This window comes from Suricata suricatta, chromosome 9 (assembly GCF_006229205.1).
Source record: "Suricata suricatta isolate VVHF042 chromosome 9, meerkat_22Aug2017_6uvM2_HiC, whole genome shotgun sequence".
In the NCBI taxonomy this organism is placed as follows: domain Eukaryota; kingdom Metazoa; phylum Chordata; class Mammalia; order Carnivora; family Herpestidae; genus Suricata; species Suricata suricatta.
The window spans coordinates 92,128,025-92,149,244 of NC_043708.1; the positions used below are offsets into that span (position 1 = coordinate 92,128,025).

General features: G+C 35.6%; 1 protein-coding gene across 1 annotated transcript in view; it reads right to left on the reverse strand.

The window, feature by feature from the left end:
- Positions 1 to 3,347: 3,347 nt before the first annotated feature.
- WDR72 (WD repeat domain 72) overlaps positions 3,348 to 21,220 on the reverse strand; it is a 207,942-nt gene continuing 190,069 nt past the window's right edge. The window contains exons 21-22 of the mRNA XM_029952820.1: positions 9,155 to 9,259; positions 3,348 to 3,731 (exon numbers count right to left, since the gene is read on the reverse strand). Of these exons, the coding sequence (XP_029808680.1) occupies positions 3,676 to 3,731; positions 9,155 to 9,259 (161 nt within the window). The 3' untranslated portion in view covers positions 3,348 to 3,675. The remainder of the gene's footprint in view (positions 3,732 to 9,154; positions 9,260 to 21,220) is intronic.

Consider the following 21,220-nt stretch of genomic DNA (forward strand, 5'->3'; position numbering starts at 1 on the left):
TTTAATGAACAGGGCCCAAGACTAGGGGGTGGCAAAAAACTCAGTACTCAAGATAAATATATTGTAATACAGTATTTTAAATCATCAGATAAATGCTCCAATTCCATGATATCGAAATTTTAAAATAAGGTGGGATCTGAGAAGGTCGGGGGAAGGGTGACAGGAGCGATGGAATTGTGCCAGGGCGGTCCCTGCCCTGCTACTGAGATGAGAGGAGACACACAATGTCTTCCAGGGGCTGCAGGCTAGCTGGAACCCCTGTGGCATGCTCGCTACGGGAGACTGGTTCATTTCTTGTTTGCCTGTTTCTCGTACGCGCCATCTGTAAGGTTCTTGTTGATGAAATCATAGCACAAAGTGGTCTGGGGACAAGGCCACATAACTTCATCAGAAAGAAAGCCATTCCAGAAAACTTTAACTTGGCAACTTTTTTAGTTGTGCTGTTTTGAAATTATTTTACAATGCTAACTGCGTACACGTTTACAAAGTGAGGACTTTCATATTTAATTAGACACAACTGTGGGTACTTGACATGTACAACAAGACTTCATGGAGAATCAGAGGCTATATAGTACTGCTTTTAAATAACTGTGTAGTCAAAATGTGTACAATATAAAATTATAAAGATTACATGAATAAGTCCATTCTGTGAAAATAAGACTTCAAAATCAATTGGCATTAATGTATTCTGAGCCTTCATTTTAAACACATGGCATAAAACAATTCTTAAAAATTGAATTATTATAATGTGCCCTCTAAAAATTGAAGAGAAACTATTTTTTCTTAAATGTTCACTTGAATCATTATAAAAAATTTTTTTAAAAATACAGAACATCAGAGGAAAATGTGCAAGGAGAGAAATAAAAATCACCTCAGATACTACCAGCTAGGGGTAGAATATTAACTAATATTCAGCAAAATGTTTTTTTCATCCTTTTTCTTATAGTAACATACTCAAGGTGGCCTTCACTAATTTCTAATATAGCAACAGAATGTGTTCTGAGGCCACTTAATTGTGTGTTTCTAATATTATAAATTTTGCCTTATATTTGAAGTGCTTTGCAGTGTTCAGACTGCTTTCGATAGACCATCTTGTGGCGTGCCTTTGCCCAAGCGCCGGGAGGATGCTCTCCACACCCAGGGAGAGCGAGGCCCTCGGACAAGCACAGCAGAGATGAGCTCCCTGAACCCACGGAGGTGGCAATACAGTACCCCATATGTAACTCCACAATGAATAACAGAATCCCCACTTGCAATTTTGAAAATAAGATATTCCTTGGAGGGAAATAGATAATCCTAAATATCACCAAGATTAATGATAAAAAAGAAACACAAGATGATTTTTTAAATTAATTATTTATGACAACAACAAGGAAGACTCAGGATACAAACATATTAGCTGCTTGCTGATACAGTTACTTCACTTGCTAGGCCAACAAAGATGTGCACCTTTTCAAGAGGCCAAGGGTTTTGAGTTTTGAGTTCTGGTACCAAGGGATTAGGGTCCTCATGTGGTTGATCCAGTGAACTGTGTGGCAACTTGCTATTTCAAGTTCTCCTTAGGAGAGACTTTGCTGAAACATGCTGAACATAAGTCATTATAAAGAAATCATTTTTAAACAGACTGGTGGATTTGTCCACATTTGCACGTGGATATTAGAGAATGCGATGGAAATGTCTTTCTCTAAAACTCTTCATTTTTAGGAATATAAAGCTTTGATGGTTAATGGTGGTGGCCTCCAGAATTCATATTGATAAAAGAGGATTATAATTATCATTTACTATGAATTATTAAATTTTAGCGACTGCAAAATGTGATGTCAGAAAAATGTTAAATATCTCATTAATAATGTCAGGGTTATGCCAATTCTAATTTCCTATATCTGGTGACATCACAAAATATTTATCAAGGATTTAATATTAGTTTCCTTAGTCCTCGAAAATGCTAAATATGGCAACTGTTTAAACTTATTTTTATTCTTCATTGAAAAGGGAAAAATAGGACATAGCTATAAAAACAAAGCTTATTTTTAATAAATATACCAGAACTTGAGCATCCAAATAACTTTTAACTATTAAAATTGCCCTCTTGAGAGAATATATACATATTTGATAGTGCCATCATAAGAAATGTTTTTGGTAGTCCTTCTTGTAATGACCTTCAGAGCCAGGACACAGCATGTAAGAAAATGTTTTCCATTGCCTCGCTTATTACCTTCCTTTATTTTGAAATTTATTCCAAGTAGTTTTGGACTATTTCTAATGTGTGTGTGTCGGGGGAGGGGGTATATATATATATATATATATATATATATATATATACATACATATGTATATATATGTTGATTTCAAAAGATGACAATTTTCTGATTGTTCATATTGATAATATGTTACTCTTTGTGAAGTGCAACTCAAAAATAATTTCAAGCAATGATGTCATATTTTAGGAGACAAAAAATGAATGCAGATTTATGTCTGCTTTAAAGGAGTCACACTCCCTGGATGTCTATGCTCTGGTATATTCATCCAGGTCAGTCATTACTTATAAGTTCCTTAAAGATAGAGACCATGCTAGTCTAATATATAGTTCTCTTCTCTAATCTCCCCATTGCATCCCAGCATAGGCTCTGATGCTGCTGCCCTCAAAAATGTTTGTTGAATTGAAGTGACTGGAACTTCTTTATTAGGTGATAGATAGATAGATAGATAGATAATATCTATATTTAAACATTTTCCATCTTTATGGATTAGATAATATTTGTATTTATATGCACACCATTTTTTGATGATTTTCTATAAATCCAGGAATTATACAAGGCACAGCAAATAGATCACTAAGGGCCTTAATAGATGAGCACTTTGTTCCTATTTATATTGCTTCACATATTTCAGTGTAAACATTCCTGCTAGTTAAGCTTCTTTCTGGGAAAACAACTACAAGTGTTTATACTTAATAAGGATCAATTGTGATGTGCTATAAGTAGATATATAGTTCACATCTATATGGCCAACAGGATCAACCTTTGGCTGAAGACATTAGCTTCTATGTCATTAGAAGTCCAAATGAACCACATAAGATTGGTCCTTGTTATACTGTGTATCACTTATTTGGGCTAATTGATGACTAAATGGAACTGGCTATTTGTTGACAACATTTCATGCTTTCATGAGATTTATGGCAGGGTGACTGACCCGTATTAAAGCATATACTAAAATAAATTGTCCTAACTTAGTAAATCAAATAAACTTAGTAAAGTTTTAGATCAAATACATTGAAACAGCATTAAATCTAGAAGCATTGTATCTTACATTTTATAAAAGCAATGTGGTTTTAATGTTGCCTGTATTATTTAGGAACTGAGAAGATGGAAGAAAATCTAAAACGGTGTTAAATTTGTGTCTTGAGACTGGCATTGCTTGTTGTAAATTTTAAAGGAAAGTAAGAAGCAAGAATATAGCCATGATTTCCACAATGATTTTCAAAAATTAGATCAATTTGGATATTTTCAATCAGTAATTACATTTTCAATACACCCTTTCTATGGCAGTAGCAAATCTACTTACAATCTAATAACGACCAATTAACAGCACGGTTTTTAATACAACAATAAACAAATGGCATGTTTGGGGGGTTCATAGTTTGTCAAAATCCAGTTCCTATTGATAATATTCCATTTAGCACAGTTTGCAGGAGCACACCTTTGCTATCCAGGAATGATGCCTGGGCTTTCCTAGAAAAGAAACAGATCATCAGGTTAGATGGTGAAGTAAATAAAGAGGAAAGAAAGAGGAAAGAGGAAGAAACTGAGAAAGGAATGGAAAAAGATAGGGAAGGATGAAAGAAAGGAAGGAATGAGAAAGGAAATGAAGAAAACAGTTACCAATAATTTCTTTATTTCTTTTTTATCCTGAAATACAATATGTTACTATAATAAAAAAATATTCTTATAAACTAGGCTTCAGGCAAATGCATTGCACATATTATTATGACAGGTTGTTTTTTCCTTTAATTGCCAAGAAAGATGAAAGTTTTCAACAAGATAAACTGGGTTTAAAAATAACAAATTTGCATAAATTTATATAGCTCGGTTGCTCTCGGAGAAACCCACAACTGCAGTTTTAGGATCCAATGTTAAAATGTTAGTTGAAAACTGGTTTGAGGTAAAGAATCAAAAGAGCATTTATTTCTCAAACTACCTAGATGATTGTCTTTGTAGGCTTAAAACTATCACTTGATTTAAAGTATTTTGACTATGAAATATACTGGAGCATTGTGCCTTATTTATATATGTATAAATAATTTTTTACATCTTTTAAAAATTATTAGATTGATGCTTAAGTTTTTCCTTTTGGGTAACTTTTTAAAAATGTTGATATTGTTAAACTCAACTACAAGAAAGGGCTGTGTGTTTTTATTACTGAAATTGTTCTTACTTCTAGAACAGTTTTTTTTTTTCTGGCACTAACCCTAAGAAGTGTGTTCTCGATAGCTATGATTGATGGGCTGCTCACACATTCCACATTTTTTCTGCTTCATGCATCATCATCAGCCATCTCCAACACTCCAGTCCTGAATCTGTCCTACTTTCTGTTACCTGATTTTTGCTGTTGATTCATGAGCTAGAATAGTAAAAGAAAAAAAACCCTCCACCTTGGCTTTTCACAATTTAGTATCCCCTGGAAACTGTGAGAAACCTAGTTTTGTTCGTCAGATTCATGCAAATGCAATATTGATTGACAATGATGTATATAGATCTATACACATAACGTGCTATATAAAAACCACTAAAATGTTCTATTAATGGCAGAATGCATACTGATTATAAACTACTTCCAAATGACGTGAATACGCTGATTTGAATGCCTTTTTTTTTGTACGTTCAAGTTCTCTGTTGTCACTACAATTTTCAGCTGAAGCTATGTTTAAGTGCACTGTCCCTAGTGCACTAGGAAGTAAAATCCTTAATTTTCCAAGCCAATAAGGTGATAAAAGCTCAAGGTCTCTCTCATTAACACGTGGATAAAAATTGTGAATGTCACACTAAATTTTTAATCATCATGAGTGCAAAGATGAGGATCAAGGAATGCTTTTTATTATATTCTGGAGAATAGGAATTGAGCTTTAAACACTGTGTATGAAGCAGTTAACAAGAAGTTAATCAGCAAAAGACTGCATGAAACTGTTTTTGCGATTGCATCTTTCAGATTCAGAAGTGTTGGGGCTTTTGAGAGCCAAAGAAAAAAAGCCTAATGGTCCTAAAATCTGGAAAAAAAAAAAAAAGGCAGCTGTAAGTTCACAATGTTGTTTCAGTGCTTCTATTACTAGACATCAAGTTATTCCCACAGGTTTTGGGAATGTATAAGTGCCAGTGAAGAAGCAAGTAGACTTCACAGAGTCTAAGCCAGAAACTTCAATCTGGGATTCACCTGTGAGTCAAAACTCTTTGCTAATGAATTATTCCAAAGGAAAGACCCTGCTGAGGGAGACCTTAACCTATCAGACAAAACCTCCAGGTTCACTGACAGGGTCAGAGTAGCAAGAATGCTCTGGTCTAAAGTTGCTTTGCCAACCTTAATGGACCGCAGGCACTCACCTGGGTATACAACAAGAACCAGTAAAGAGATCACACTGGCATGATGAGTAGGTAGAGTGCTCTAGAGACCAGTGAACAACCATTTCCCCAGTCCTCGAAATTGTGACCTATATGCACACTCCGGTCCATTTACAGATGGGTCATCCTAATCACTTCACTGCTGGACAAGCAGTGATGTCAATGGGAAAATAATCTACCAACCAAATTCGAAACCCTTTGCGTTCAAAGATAATCAATTCATAAAGTCAATCTTATTTTTTACATAAGTTTTAAAAATTTGATTTTACCAATAACATTTTAAAATGCTGTATCAACATTTAAAATACTTTACCTTAGAAAATAAACTATTAATAGCTTTTCTGTGCTACAATATCCCTTTCCTCTCTGTGTATGCAAATGAATTGGTATCAGAAATATATCAGAAATCTGAAGTTCAAAGGCTAAAGTAAAATGATGTTTAGAGGATTTGCAAAGAAAAGACTTTATTCGGAGAGTACAATAGATGAGGCAATATTCTTGAACGGTGATAGGATGGGAAAATAATTTTTGTTTTCATTTTCTATATGCTGTTTGAACAACTGGTTTGTTCATTAAAAAATGATGTAATAAACATATTAGTCATTTAGAGTTGCCTAGATAAAACCATGTAAGGTCAATATCCATTAAGCTAGAAGACTGACCACATTCAACTTTTTAACGGGGGATTTTGCATGTACATGAAAATATTAAAAGGACTGTTAAATGAACAGTAATATGCCTGGTGAAAATGGTAAGAATGATGCAATTAGATTTAAAGGTACCTTTCCATATAGGAAATAACGAATATCCCAGTACAGTTATAAGCTGAGCTACAGAAGTACCTCTCTTGATGTGACGGCACCTTCCCAAAGCTTATCACTTAAAACCCCCAAATTTTGCCTTTTCTTCTAACAAAGGTGGTTAAGTGTACTTTCCAGAAGAACACCACTCATGCATGGTAAATAGAGGTAACCAAACCGCCAAAGTGATGTTTATAGTTTGGGAGCCCCTCCATCTGAACGACTTGCTATTTTTTACTTAATTGTTGGACACGGAAAAGTGGATAGTCGTATTTTCACAGTTTGAGAAAGTCACTCTCTGCCACCAATTTCACATATCTTCCTTCATGTTCAGTTTTAAGAATTTTTCCTCTCAAATGCTCATACTTCAAGGAGATGCACTCTCTCATCAAAATCTTTCTTACTAAACAAGCACCTCTGTCAGAAGTGTCTTAATTTCTTATCACAGAATTTTATCCACACAAGGAGCAATAAATAATTCATGTCATTGCCTCTTTGTTGTGTGTCCCTGAACTGCACAGAGCTGGAAGGCTGACAGCTGTGTCAGGACAAGCACCAAAGATCTGACATGACAAGTGACTAACAAGTTTCTTTCAGTTCATAGTGAAAGAAGACAATGGCCCAAAGTGCAGAAAGAAATCCTGAAACAAAATAAAACTGCTTCTTTCTTTTTACCTAAGTGTTTGCTATGAGCTTATTTCCATCGCACAAGCCCTGGTCATTTTACAGGACTGCCCAGCCCCCTTTATTCCTCACACTCGCTTGGCCATTTACGCCTGGCCACGGATCAATATGAGCAATTCTTGGAGAAATACGATGTCTCCATGACAACCAAGCCACAAATTCTCAGTGGAAGGCAGTGAGACCAGTAGTGAACTCTCCAGAGGTTTCTAGGCCTATAAGGCAAGATGTCTTAAAATGCAGGAATGGACAGAGGAAAAAGCCAGAGTAATTCATTCTTTATTACCAGTTTAATGATGTCCGATGTATAGAACAGTACTCACTTTTTAAGTTAAGATTCTTTATCAGTACCTCTCTTTACTAATTAATCTTTGTTTTGATGTATCCTTTGTGTATATCAATCAGATGAACTATATTATATTTGAATTTTACTACAATGCCACACTATGGAGGGTTGACCAAAATTTATTCTACTTTTGAAATGACATAAAGCCAATCTATTCTTGCCCAAAACAGTGAATAGTTAACGCACGTAAAAACTTGACTTATGGACTTAACTGCCTACAGTTGATAGGAAACTATGTATTAGGACAGTTTAAAAATCTAGTCACAATTAGGCAATCTTTAGGCAGTCCTGTAAAATGACCAGGGCTTGTGCGATGGAAATAAGCTCATAGCAAACACTTCGGTAAAAAGAAAATAGCAGTCAAAACTAAAAGCAATTTTTAAAGAACTTAATAGAAATTTAATGCTACCACCACCTCTCCCTATTAGAGTGGCCGTAACCTGCATTTGTTTTTTAGATATTATGGCAGAGGGTGGGGTTCATGTTCTGATTAAAAATTTCTGTCCTTGTGAAAGGTGCCATTTCTCAGTTCCATGGGACGCTAGAGCGGAAGGATGGTTGAGAACAGACGCAAGGCAGCAGTTCATCTTTTGAGGAATCTTGGTGTAGTGGAGGGAACTGAAATACAATGCCATCTCCACTGGGCCTGTTGGGGTTCCGAGATGACTTAGGGGACCTGACATAGATTGCAGGCTGCACCTTTCACTGAAAATTAAATCTCAGTAGCTCTCCTCGGGGAAGGATCAGGGGACTGTTTGCAGCTGCCCCCTGTCAGCGAAGGCTACAAGATTTGGAAATCTCTTAACTAAGCTGACAGGCCACAGAGAGGATGAATCAAAAATCTGATACAAGGATCAGCACACAAAGATGCAAGAGGGTCGAGGGTACACAGCAGCTGGAGAAAACAGGAAAGAAAAACGTTCGGTGGGGGAAGATAGTTAACTCTTTCACTCATGGTAATAAGGTAACTTCTAGCACCTTATGGCTTTGTAGTGATCCAGGAATGTCACTCAACCATCACGATTTTTTTTTCCTTTTAATTCATTAGCTGTGAAAGACTAAGTGTGTTTTGAAAGAAGACAAAAGCAGAAACATATATCCATGCCTAAGTGTTTCTGACTCTATCCTTTCAGTATATTTCTGTCTATTCTTTCTACAAAGAAAATACAAACATAGTAACTTGGGATATAGCATGAGGAAGGGTTATCACTTTCTTTTGTTCTGTGTGTTCCAAACAGTCAACATGTCCATGAGTCCATTACTGTTATGCTAAAATCCTTTCATCCAGGTTAGAGCACTCTTGGTATTTAGAAAAGTAAATAGATTGTAATGATGGCAATCTGTGTCTCTTTTGTCTTTAACTCTCCACTTCCACTTGATCCCATTGTTTAAAATATTTAAAATGTTGCCACTTCTCCAGTTTTCAATCTCGGCCTCTATTCACCAGTTTACCTTAAAATTGATGATAATGAACTAATAGTGTCAGCTTCCCTTCTCAGTCATAAAGCCTTTGTACTTCCTCCAACTGAATTCTTGATGAAAGAGGAAAAGGTAACAGCTCCACACTGTGACCCCTGGAGGTGACCATTAATTTGACAGTGCAGCTGCTAAGAGAAAACAGCATTACAATGTCCTCCCCGCCACCCCCTTCCAAGGACCCCAAAGCTGTGTCAAATTTATCATTTTATACTTGACTATTTTTAAATGGCTTTCACCTGGACTCTCAGACTCTTCCAAGACACATCTGTCAGGCATGTCCTCAGTGTCTTGGAAGTTTGCCGAGTTTGAGTCGCTGTCATGCTTGACCGGACTGACTGGAGCTATTAAAAGGAGAGAGAGAGAAAGAGAGAGAGAGAGAGAGAGAAGAAAGAGAGAGCAATGAAAAAGTAGTAATAAACACCACTGAAACATTTCCTTTCAGTTCCACAGATATTTTCAGGGACATGCTATGTAAACACAAATAATAAATTGAAATAAAATGTATCCTCTAAGTATGTATTGGCAGACATGTAATTAGTTGAAAAATCTATAGATGAGACTTTATCTTACAACAAAAATAAGTTCATGGCATCAGCTTAAAAGCTACAAAGTAACAAAGTGATCCCTTTGAAGTAGAAATCGTATTTTTAATGCATAAATCTAAAACAATATAGTCAATTAACAGCCATAGGACACAGATGGAACGTTGGGCTGGTCAGTTAGAAAGACCAGCTCTGTGTGTGCAGTGGTTCCTTTTGTCACACAAATCACAGCTGATGAACACTTTTTATGCATTTTGTTTCTCCTTTGTCAAATTAAAAACTCTTAACACCAAAAAGATAAAAGCTATGTACAAATAAAATTTAAAATGTAGAATAAATACTTCGCAAATGAGTAATAAGAAGAGCTAATGTTTTCAACGGTTACTTCAGACAACTTGTCTCCAAACAACTAGTCATTATTATCTGGGTAGGAATTATGAACAGAAATAGAAATGAGGACCAAAATCTAAAATTTTTAATAGCACATTATACCACTGTGTTTCTTTAGAGAAACAGTGTCAAGTTTCCACATTTTTGCATAAGTCATAATATTTGGTCTAACTTATCTCCCTGAGTAACATATTTCCATATTATATGTATTCAAGGACTCACTTGTCAGGAAGGGTGGACATTGTCTTCATGAAAAAAACTCCATGAATAACAAAACAAAGCAATCTTGCAATAATATAAATTATGTCATACTTACTTGTCTGAAGCCAAACAACATAAATATGTATATTATTGACTAATTTAATCTATCACAGATTGCTGCAGTAAACACTACTACGGTCTCTTCAGGTCTTGATAACACACACAATATATTATTTATAGGCCATAAAAACAAAAAAGAAAATATATAAGCCATTCATGAAATAATACGTTTGTTGGCACAGGAGAGTAGGTCTGGCCGCTGTTCCTTAACCTCCATTAGGAAATGATAGAGCAAACACAGAGGCTGGAGGCTGTGTCGCTTCACGCACATATTCAATGAGTGACACAAAGGAGTGCCACCCAAGGTCTAGAGCAGCATGAGCAGAGCTCACACCCCACACACTCATCATCTTTCCATGGAGGATGTATAGCATTGGTAATCATAACCTGAAGCCCACCGTATACACACCTTAAAGGAGACTAACAACATAATTCTGATCTAAATATTCTCTTGAGTTTCACCAACGTCTCAGAACACAGATAGTTCTCCTCTTTCTGTCAAGGTGTAAGCATAGAGTTTGAATCCACTGCTTCTCTAAAACCTTTTACTTGAGAACAAAATATGGGAAAAACATAATGAAATTCTGGCATTTAAATTTTCCCAAAAAAATATGGAAGTACGTACCATGTCTGTTTTATTCACCTCTGTATGCACAGTGCCATCAGAGGTATTCTTAAAAGGATTCATGGAATGAATGAGTGAACAAATAAATGAAACAGAGGCATCATGCTAAATGTCCTCCTGATCCAAGAGGATATGTGCTTTGAATTATCTTCAACTAGATCCATTCAGTTTTTTGTTTCAGCCCACTTGAGACAAAGGATGCATATTTATAAAATGGTGGTGGGAGGTAGTCGGTAATTTGGAGGGGAGACACATGGTCTAAGTAGTTATTGGTGTAATTGCCTTTAATTTACTTTTCCTCAGCTTAGATCATACCTACAGATTATTTTTGAATCCATCACTTTTTGTAACATGTTTAAGTGGATAATTAAATGTGTCAAAGTTGCAGAAAACTATTACATTGGTCAAGACTTACTAGACTGTTTTAATTTTTTATCCCTAAATATCTTGTTAATTTTCTGAAATATTTACATTGGTGCTTCTAATAGGGGATTGATCATACAGCTAAATCTATTATTAACAGCCAATGAATTAGCACCTGTGTTTATTTGGGCAAATACATTCCACTTATCATCCCATACATTATTCTTTCATAATTTAAAACTCTTATTCATTCATTCATTTATTTATTCTTTGAGCAAGACTCTGTTCTAGATATAAGGATCTCAAGGAGGAGGAGAACATGGTATTAGAGCCACAAAGCAAATGCCAGTAACAATTTTTAGTGACAGTAAAGTGGTCCCAGGTTGAACTGATGTCCCAAACCTTTCAAGAAAGTCAGAAAGTTAGGTATAGTTGTAGCTGCCTGATCTTCATTAAACTAATACGAGTAAGTAGCATGAAGCTATTTTTGTCTCTACCTTGGATTTTGAAGAGTGTCATTTGTGAAGGGATAGGAGAGTAGAAAGGGTTATTCCTCAGATATTTTGCTTAATTACATTTTAGCTTCCAAATCTGAGATGTTACATGATTTGTCATTTTTACTGGCTAATTTATAGAGTACCTGGTTAAATTTACTATAGAGGAAATACCTTCCTTCTGTCAGTTGGGAATGGCAGACATTGGAGAAGTTAATTATTGCCTTTCCCCTTGTTTTTTGTTTTTTGTTTTTGTTTTTTTTTTTTTTTTTGATAGGCTAATCTTTGTAATTGTTCTTTTGGGTGTTTTCTGTGATGTTTCATCATTAAACTCTGACATGATGTGTGACCAGGGCTTCTCTAGTGAATCATTTCAAAAACAATGAAATCAACAAATATTGATCTAATGCTTATTATGGATAGAACTCTGTGCTAGACCATGTGAGGAGTAAAAAAAAAAAAAAGTAAAGGCATTTTTAATGTGCCCTCATACAACTTGTGATCTAGTTGAGGTATAATGAAAAGTAACTAGTAGAAGCATTTCAAGAGTGACATAATTTTTAGGAACACAGAAGTAAATCTTCTGTAATAGGAGGATTGGGAAGTGAATTTTGAATTAGATCTCCTTGATAAGGAATATGGGTAGCCCAAAGGGAGCTCATTCAAGGCAAAAGAAAAAAGGTGTGAGCCCAGGCATGGCCAAAAAAAATACATTAGCCTAGTGCCACAAATGTATTTAACAGAATGTTGCTGCCTGCTTTTATATGCATTTTTAATGAATTATTTTAACATGTCTCTTTGAGCTTTCCCTAAATTGCTGTTGTGGCCAATTCTTCTCACCTGTAGAAGTTAGCTATAGACAGGTTTTTCCTTGCCCTAGATAGTCAATAATTTGATCTTTACTCATGGTGGGCCCATTTATCACAGTAAGATGTCCTTTCACTATACATATTGACTTTTATTTATCAATACCCAAGTCCATTTGTAGCTCATCACTAAAGTTCTTGGATATTTTCAGTAGTTTTTGAAGATGCATTTTAAAGCTTGGCAGAGAGATAGATACTTTTGACATCAATATAGTGCAAATGATTGTTAGGTTCATCCTTAACTTAAAATCAACTGTTTATTTCCTCTGTAATGGATTCTGAAATAAGCCACATTTGGGGGAAGAGGGGCAAAAAAGTCAAACTCTTCTTGACAGTTCTACCACCGAAAGATGTAAGGCTATTCCATATACTCATCATGTACCTCAAAATATTGACAGCTGAAAGACCGGTGTTCTAAATATCATTGTAATGCCTTTGGTAGCAAAATAGGGAGTCCATGTACTTTATATGGATGTGTTTGACTATAATGTGTTTAACTATGAATATAATTTTATATATTAAAGAAATGAACAGTTAAATGGTAGAAAAAACCCAGAAGATTATATGACAAAGACACTATAGAAAGATTTACTGTAAGAGACTGTGGTGACAGGGTCATTAGTGGTCATCCTCCTCCATCTCCCTCTATATTCTGTTTTGGTTTCAGTTAACCTACAAAAGTTCCCTTCTTCCTTTGCTATCATTTGCAGAAAGATGGTATTAGGTCTTAAAGGTGGCTAGGTCTCAGCAGCAAACAATTCCAAGAATTGTTCCCTCTACCCCCAGTAAGACAAGAGAATGACCACTGGAAAAATCTCCATTCACCTCAACCAACAGCAGCTGGTTCTTCCAAGCTAGGACAGTAATGTAGACCAAACAGAGCCCTTGTTAAAAATCCGTATCCTTTACAGTGTGAATAAAATCTGCAGTACAAATAATCTTTTCAATTCAATGACTTATCAATGATTTAAAAATAGATCCCATCCATCATATCTATGGACTTTTTGGAAATATTGAGGATATTTATAGAAAACCATTAATAAAATGATATAACAGTTTGAAAAGTTGGTCTGAATAGAATAAACTACAGTAGTAGCAGATAAAACTTAGAAAAAAAATTTATTCACATCTTACTCAAGAGCATTAACAATAATCTACAGGTTGCAGACGGCAGGAAAGACTAAAAGATCACTCAGATTTTTGGAATGAGCATTGGAGAAGTCAAAGACCTGAGTTCAGATCTACTAGCTCAATATGGTGGTTAAGAGTTGATCACTTTCTTGGCTGATCATTTAGGTCTCTTGTCAATCTTAAGGCATCACTATGCATTAGTATTTCAACAAGTAAATACTAATGCAACACTCACAGATCACCAAAGACTGCAATATATTTTATTTTATTTTTAATTTTTATTTATTTATTTATTGCAATATATTTTAAATGAAAATGAGACATAATCAGTGAAAAGACGTGAAGTGATAACACCAAAATTGTAAACAAAGGGGATGTCATTTGAATAGATCTCAAATTCACTTTACAAAGTGGTTCTCTCAGAACAGATGTCTTATCAGGAAAACATATCTAGCTAAAGAACTATGTACTTATTACCCCTACTTTAAGAGTATCTACTGAGATAATCAAGTTATAGGACCTGTTAATTATATTTGCATAGTATTAGCTATATCCTGAATTAGGCTTCAGGCTTATTTTTGTCAGTAAGGACTGGAAACTGGGGGGAAAAAATCACATAAAGATGCCCAGAATTAAATAAAATATCTAATGCTTCTTTATAACTAAGTAATAAGTGTTTTATGGACAAGTTAAACAAGTTGAGTTAACATTAAAGTTATGTGTTTTTGCTTTCTCTCTGCATTTGTAATCTGACATGGAATATTATTTTCTGGATGACATTTTCTAGTATGAATTGCTTTAAGGATGATATTTTCAACTGGTAGAAAAATGTATTTTCCAAGATGCCGGGAAGGGTAACTACTATTTTGGTATCCTTACCAGATGTATAGAATTAAAATTGTTACTTAATTTAAATATTTTTAGATATATGTATATCAAGCATACACACAGGATCAACTTGTGGACTACTTAGTCTAAGGGAAAAAAACCTGTCTGTAGCTAATTTCTAAAGGTGAAATACATGACTGGAACAGCCAACAATTTGGAGGAAGGAAAATGTGAATGATAAAAAAGATAATCAATTTTAAATTTTTTGAAACAATGCTTTATTCCTCTCAGATACAGAAATTCCTCTGTCATCCAAGATATTTGGGCAATGGGATGCTTTGGTAAGGCTGATAAATAAACATGTACATCTCTAACCTGATGCCAGGCACAAGGCACATACTTAGAGTACTTATTAAATGACTGAATGAAACTGCTAATAAACTTTTCTAAAAACTGAAAACCAATGGTTATTTTCACCTGTAGTTTAAGGGAAAAATCTCAAGGTCAGGCCTAGAGTTTACAGCTCAAACATACCCAAACAACCCTGTGATCTATTATTAATGTCAGTAGTCAGTCTACATAAAGAAGGAGGCCCTATCTTCCATATTTCTGAGTGAGAAATTAAATTCCTCATTGTTTAGCATCCAAATATATATGAATTGGAACAAACATGAGTATCAACAATTTCATTATAGAGATGAACTTCTGAGTTCCCAGGGAGATATAATTGTGCTGGACAAAAGTGAAATTAATAGGACTCAGAAGATCTGTTTTTTAATTTCACCTCTGGCCCAAATAGTGTAACCTTGTGATTTTGAGAATGTCATTTTTTCTCCTAGACTCAGGTCCATTTATTAATAAAATAAGAAAATTGGACTGGACAATTTCCTTGATATCTTCTGGCTCAGAAACTCAAATACTCCTCCAGTTAAAAATTCAAGACAACCAACTACTCAATACGTCATTGAATAAGACACCAAGATGGTAAATGGCTACTATTCCAGCCTTAGAAATAATGAGGACTTCTAAAGCTCTTTCAGATTTAAGTAAGATTGGTATTTTCCTAAGACTGGCCATATCTGGTCTGACTGAGGGACAGATGAAATCAAAGCAGCTTCAGAGGGATACTTGGGTAACTGCAATGGTAGGGTCAGGCAGCCCTATCGAAAGATGACCGAGAAAGATCTGAGGCTGCAGTGTGGCTACTCATGAGAACAAACAAGGTGACCCCTTGGCATAGAAAAGCATCTGTCAGATGGGTACTAATGGTACAAAACATGTCATTAAAACCAAATCTTAAAGAAAAAAGTTATATCTTACCCTTCTTAGAATCATATTATTCAATTAATTTCTTTAAACAACCCCTCTCTTTATCAATCACTTTGGCAAACAGAACTTTGGTACAGGATAAATCATCCTAAACTAAATTAACTGGGTCCATGAAATAACTGCAAGAAGCACAGATGCAGTGGATGAGCCCTGGTCCAGACATTATATGGACTAAGTTAGGTTAGGCTTCATGTGCGCTGGACTCCTCTGAGGCCTGGCTCCATCTTGGCTTTGGGGATCTAGGCATGATGAACTTCTCAATTATTATTTGTCAAATGAATGCATAGATGTGGCGTTCTTTGTGGCATTAATTGTGTTTTCCTTAAGTCAAATCTCTTAAAGTGCAACTATTTTTATTCCTTTTATACATAAGGATAGGGCCAATGAAGTCATTTGTCTTTGTCAAACCTGACATGAAAACCAACTCTAATCAAATTATCTAAACTCTCAGACTGAAACAGACTACAGAGACAGATTGGAGGTAGGGTGGGGAGGGCATGATTAAGGAAATGTGTAAGGTAAGATGGGAATTGGAAAGGAGAATAACAGGCAATGATGCAACTCTTTTTGCTGTGTTTCCTCAGCCCCCAAAAGAGTAACTCTTGAGTTACCAGTAAGAGTCTTGCCTGGATTTCTTTATATACTCCTTTAGAGTACCATTTCCTTGGCAAGCCGTGTTCCCAGGAGAGAATGGATGAGCAGGTGAACAGGCACCAGTTTTAAAAATATCAAATCAAAATAATTTGCTCAACTTTGGTCCCTGAACATTAATGAATATGTTCAAAGTGGAAATAACTCAAGGAAACATTACTATTTTTTATATTTAAGTATCATCATTGGATAAAGAAGATAATTTCTAGATACAAGAAATAAACTGCTCAAATCAGTAAGCTCAATCTCAGCTTGCTATGTTTTACCAGAGAGATAAATATTCAAGACAAAGAGATTTATGAACATCTTATTTGAAAGGACTCTGTCCTCACTAAAAGAAACTATAGGTGATGGATGGGTTCTAAGAATGTATAGAAATTAAGTCTCACACTCTTCATGCCATTTAGGTTCTGCAAATCTCATTTGACTTTTCTAATAGAACCAAATCCTATGGTAAATACACAAATGCATTCATTTTGCTTTTTAGAAGTTCAAGAAGTTGAAATCAGGAATAGATTTCAAAGATGAAAACAAATATGTCCCTACGTATTGATAAATTGAAGAACAGTCAGTGAAGGAAGAATTCTAAAAGGAAATTTATAGTCAACTTCCCAGCTTGAATTTGAAAATTTAGAAGATGGTCAGGAAAACAAAGAGACCCTTCAATCAAAAGAGCATCAAGCTAGCGTTTGAGACTAGAGATAAACGTGATTCATATATGAACTTAAAAGATAAGGATTCCCAGCATAGGGCAATTTAAAACACAGCAGAGTCTACAGTTATCCATAAGGAAAAATGCCAAAAACATTTTTCCTCTTGGATCGGTGGGAGAAGAAACTGTCAAATGGCCCGACCATTGGAATTCATACGAGAGGCAACCCTTCCACAGGCTGAACCTAAGACGACACCATCAGCACGGGGGGATAGTTGGCAGGCAGTCTCAAATTCCCAGCTGATAGTCATCTTCTATCTCAGGGGAGAACGTTTGTCTCAGATGGCTAATCAAGTGTCAGAGCTCTTTCATCTCCTAGATAGGAAATGGAAAATAAGGAAATCAAATTATCTACACTATGTCTTAGTTTTCTACTCCTTTGTCAACATTAAGAAGGATGCAAGGAAGAAAAGGTCTAAGTTACTGCATTTTGTATCATTAAGCTTGGTTAGTCTGAAGGTGATTTATTTTTATTTGAATGACATCAAATGCTATGTTAGTGGACTTGAGAACTTACTGAAATTGAATGGAAGATATGCTTGGATGCTAATAATGTGCTTAACCACTATATTATAATATAATCAGTGGCAAGCATCACTCTCATATACATGCACTCATACCAGACAGAGAAAGCATAGGTGGTCTGTTGGCATTGATTGTTTCTTATGGTCATGCCTATAAAATGTAGCCACTCATCTCAAAATATTAATTTTGCTGGGGGATAAATCATTGAAAGATGCCTTCTCAAATCCTCAAGCTGAGTCACTGTGTAACACTCGGTATTTATACTAGTATCTCTAAGAGATGATTGTCCAGAATATAGAAATGACCTTGATAAATGGTAGAAATTCTCATTTTCATACTAAGCATGCCAGTGACATCTCTAAATAAAGGATAAGAGAAACATACCTAAAGAAAGCAATATTTTAAAGAGCAAGCATGCATATGGATAAAGGGAAGCCAGCAACTGTAATATAATGAGACTTTCAGAAAACTACGTTCAATACAAAAAAGATGTTTTCATAATGACAGAACTAAGTAATAGGTAACAAAAGGCAAGGGACAGATATTCCTAGATAAGACAGTATAAAACAGTGTCCTAGATCATTGTCAAATATTCCTGCTCCTAAATTTTTACAAATTGTTTGGAAGAATACATGGTAAAATCTTTAGGACTATAGACAACACTAAGAGTTCCTGAGTTGTGAAAGGTGAGACTAATTAGATTAACTATGGAAAACAGCTGAAAGGCTGAATTGCTAGGAACACATGCTGTGTACACATTTCAGTGTAGTAAATTCTGGGAACTATTTAAAGGAAACATGATCCAAGTAACAAGTATATGTGACAAGGACATGGCTCTGAGCTGTCATTGACTCAAGGACATTAGGCCAATGTAATATAGGCGAATGGTTAACTGAAGGCTGGCACTTTAGGAAGGGGATAGTCAATACAATAAACCAACCACAGGAGGGGCACCTGGGTGACTCAGTGGTTTGAGAGTCTGACTTTGGCTCATGTCATGATCTTACTGCTTGTGAGAGCCTGGAGCCTGCTTTGGATTCCGTGTCTCCCTCTCTCTCTCTGCCCCTCCCCTGCTGTGCTCTGTCTCTCTGAAAGATGAATAAACATTAAAAATTTTTTTTGAAAAGAAAAAAAAAATAAACCAACCACAAGAAAACCAACAAGTGAGCCCAGGAGACCCCTGTATGTGCCTCCAGAGATTATAGCCAATATAGGATATGGTAGAATTTAAGAGGCCAACCAAAGGTCTGGGAGGAATAAGGAGGGAGGAGAGTCTATATCATATCAGAATATTTCAGTAAGAAATTAGGAAGACCAAAGACTCCAGCATGGAAGTAATGTGAAGAATGTGACTGATACTTGTAAACTTCCCAAGAAATTATATATGCCTACTACTGCCATCTTCTCTCTTCTAGTTCCTCCATCCCCTCAAGGTGATTTTGCAGTCACCCTACTTTCTAGTTCCAGGACCACTCCTCTATTTTAATAGCCTGGTAAGAAATGTCTCTCCCTCCAGTAACTCTTTAAACTGAGGCAAGTCATATCCCTAAAATCAGGGTCTGATCATGTGGCTTCTGTGTAGAAAAACCTGCAGGCACCTCTGTTCAGTCAGCAATGGAGAATCTTGGAGGGTGGATTGAAGACATTTCATAATACAGCCTCAATTCACACTTACAAGCCTCCTCTGCTTCTCCCTATTTTAGACTCTGATATCATATATTATAGCTGCATGAGACCACTCATTGTCCCCTGGGTGTGCCATTTATTTTCTACATCAGTGCCTGTGTGAAGATCCCCTGCTTGAGATATCTTCTCTCACCCCATCTGCAATTCCCTACTTGACAAAATGCTCCCTCTATTCAAGACTAGCTCAAATGCTACCTTTTCCATGAAGTCTTTATCAACCTGCCAGACAACATTAACTTTTCTCCCTTCTTCTGTGTTTCTTAGCACTTTATTTGGCTTGTGTTATTCTTCATATCCCTCATTGCCTTTATCATTCTCATTGCTTATGTCTGACTACCTCACTGGGTTACATTTAATAGGGAAGAAAGGTATTTAGACACATCTTAAAATTTTGAGATGCCATGAGTACAACTATGCTTCTCTAGTGAGTTCTAGTGCTGCACTCAGAAGCCTGGGACAGAAGAATTATAGGCCTGACTCAGTGTCTTTTTCTGTCCTCCATAGCTTCTCTCAGCCAGGTATTTATAGATTGTATTCTTGTTCCACAAATGTAATGAGTCTAATGAACCCATGGACAGCGAATGCTGGAAAAGTCACCTTTCTCTGCATGAAATAAGGCTATGTAGACAATGGGTGGACCATGCTGAGGGAGATCGCTAGGCCAAAGCATCATTTATACAATAGTCACTTCCCTTCCCTTCAAAGGGCTTTATAAAGTAAAAGTCATCCATTGCAAAATATTGTACCTAGCCCCTACAACAGAAGGAAAATTCACTGATTTCCACTCTCTTTTCCTCACTCTCATAAATCATAAAGTTAAATTTACACTAGGGATTTCATTTCTCTGAACTCAATGTACAGGCATAAAACAAATTTTGTTCTCACAGGACATTCCATTTTTGTTTCATTAGTTCAAGGAAAGGGTCACTCAATTTTTAAAGCATTTGGTTTGATCTTTGCTATGATTCATGCTATCTAACATCCACAGACATACTCTATATACTGAAATGTATCTTATATATGGAATGTGTCTCTATGGACCCCATAATGGTGGTACCTTCACATAAAGTACTCAAAAGCTACCTTATGGATACATGAGTCTAGGAAAGGTGACCATAAAAAGAAAATACACTTGTTTGTTGAATATTTATAGTTTTTGTTTCACTCAAGTTCTTATTCCAAGGTAATTCTGCCTCTCTCTCTCTCTCTCTCTCTCTCTCTCTCTCTCTCTCTCTCTCTCTCTCTGGAGATGGAGGAGGGAAAGCTTTAAAAAAGTATTCCCCAAATATGAGGTCTAAATTTATTCTCATTCTACTTCATACATTTACATTCTACAATTAACCATCTCACTGATTCTACAGAGAGAAAGGTGATAAAAATTTTTTATTAATATAGTAAAGGAAAAAAAGAAATAAAGACACATTGTCATAATTTAACTAGATAAAATGAATTCTTCTGATCTTAATGTAAGAACAGACTATGATCTCTAAAGGAATACTGAATTATGGAAACATGATTTTTACATAATAGAACCATTTATACTTGCCATTTAATCATATTAAATAATAATTCTTATGACTCTATTGGTTCCTATGCTTTTTGTCTCTAAATTCTTCCCGTGGAACAGTTAAGATATTTTAAAAGGTTTTCTCATTCTATTGCTATTAAGAGGCTTCTCCCCCTCCTCTAATGGCCAAAATTTGATTTTCCATGCTGATTATCTACAGGGAACCATGATCATCAGGCTTTGCATAGAACCTCCCTTTCTTCATGAATTAAAGATCACATAGACTTATTCCTCAAAAGGCGAATAAGGAGAGGAGATCTGTATTAAACTCA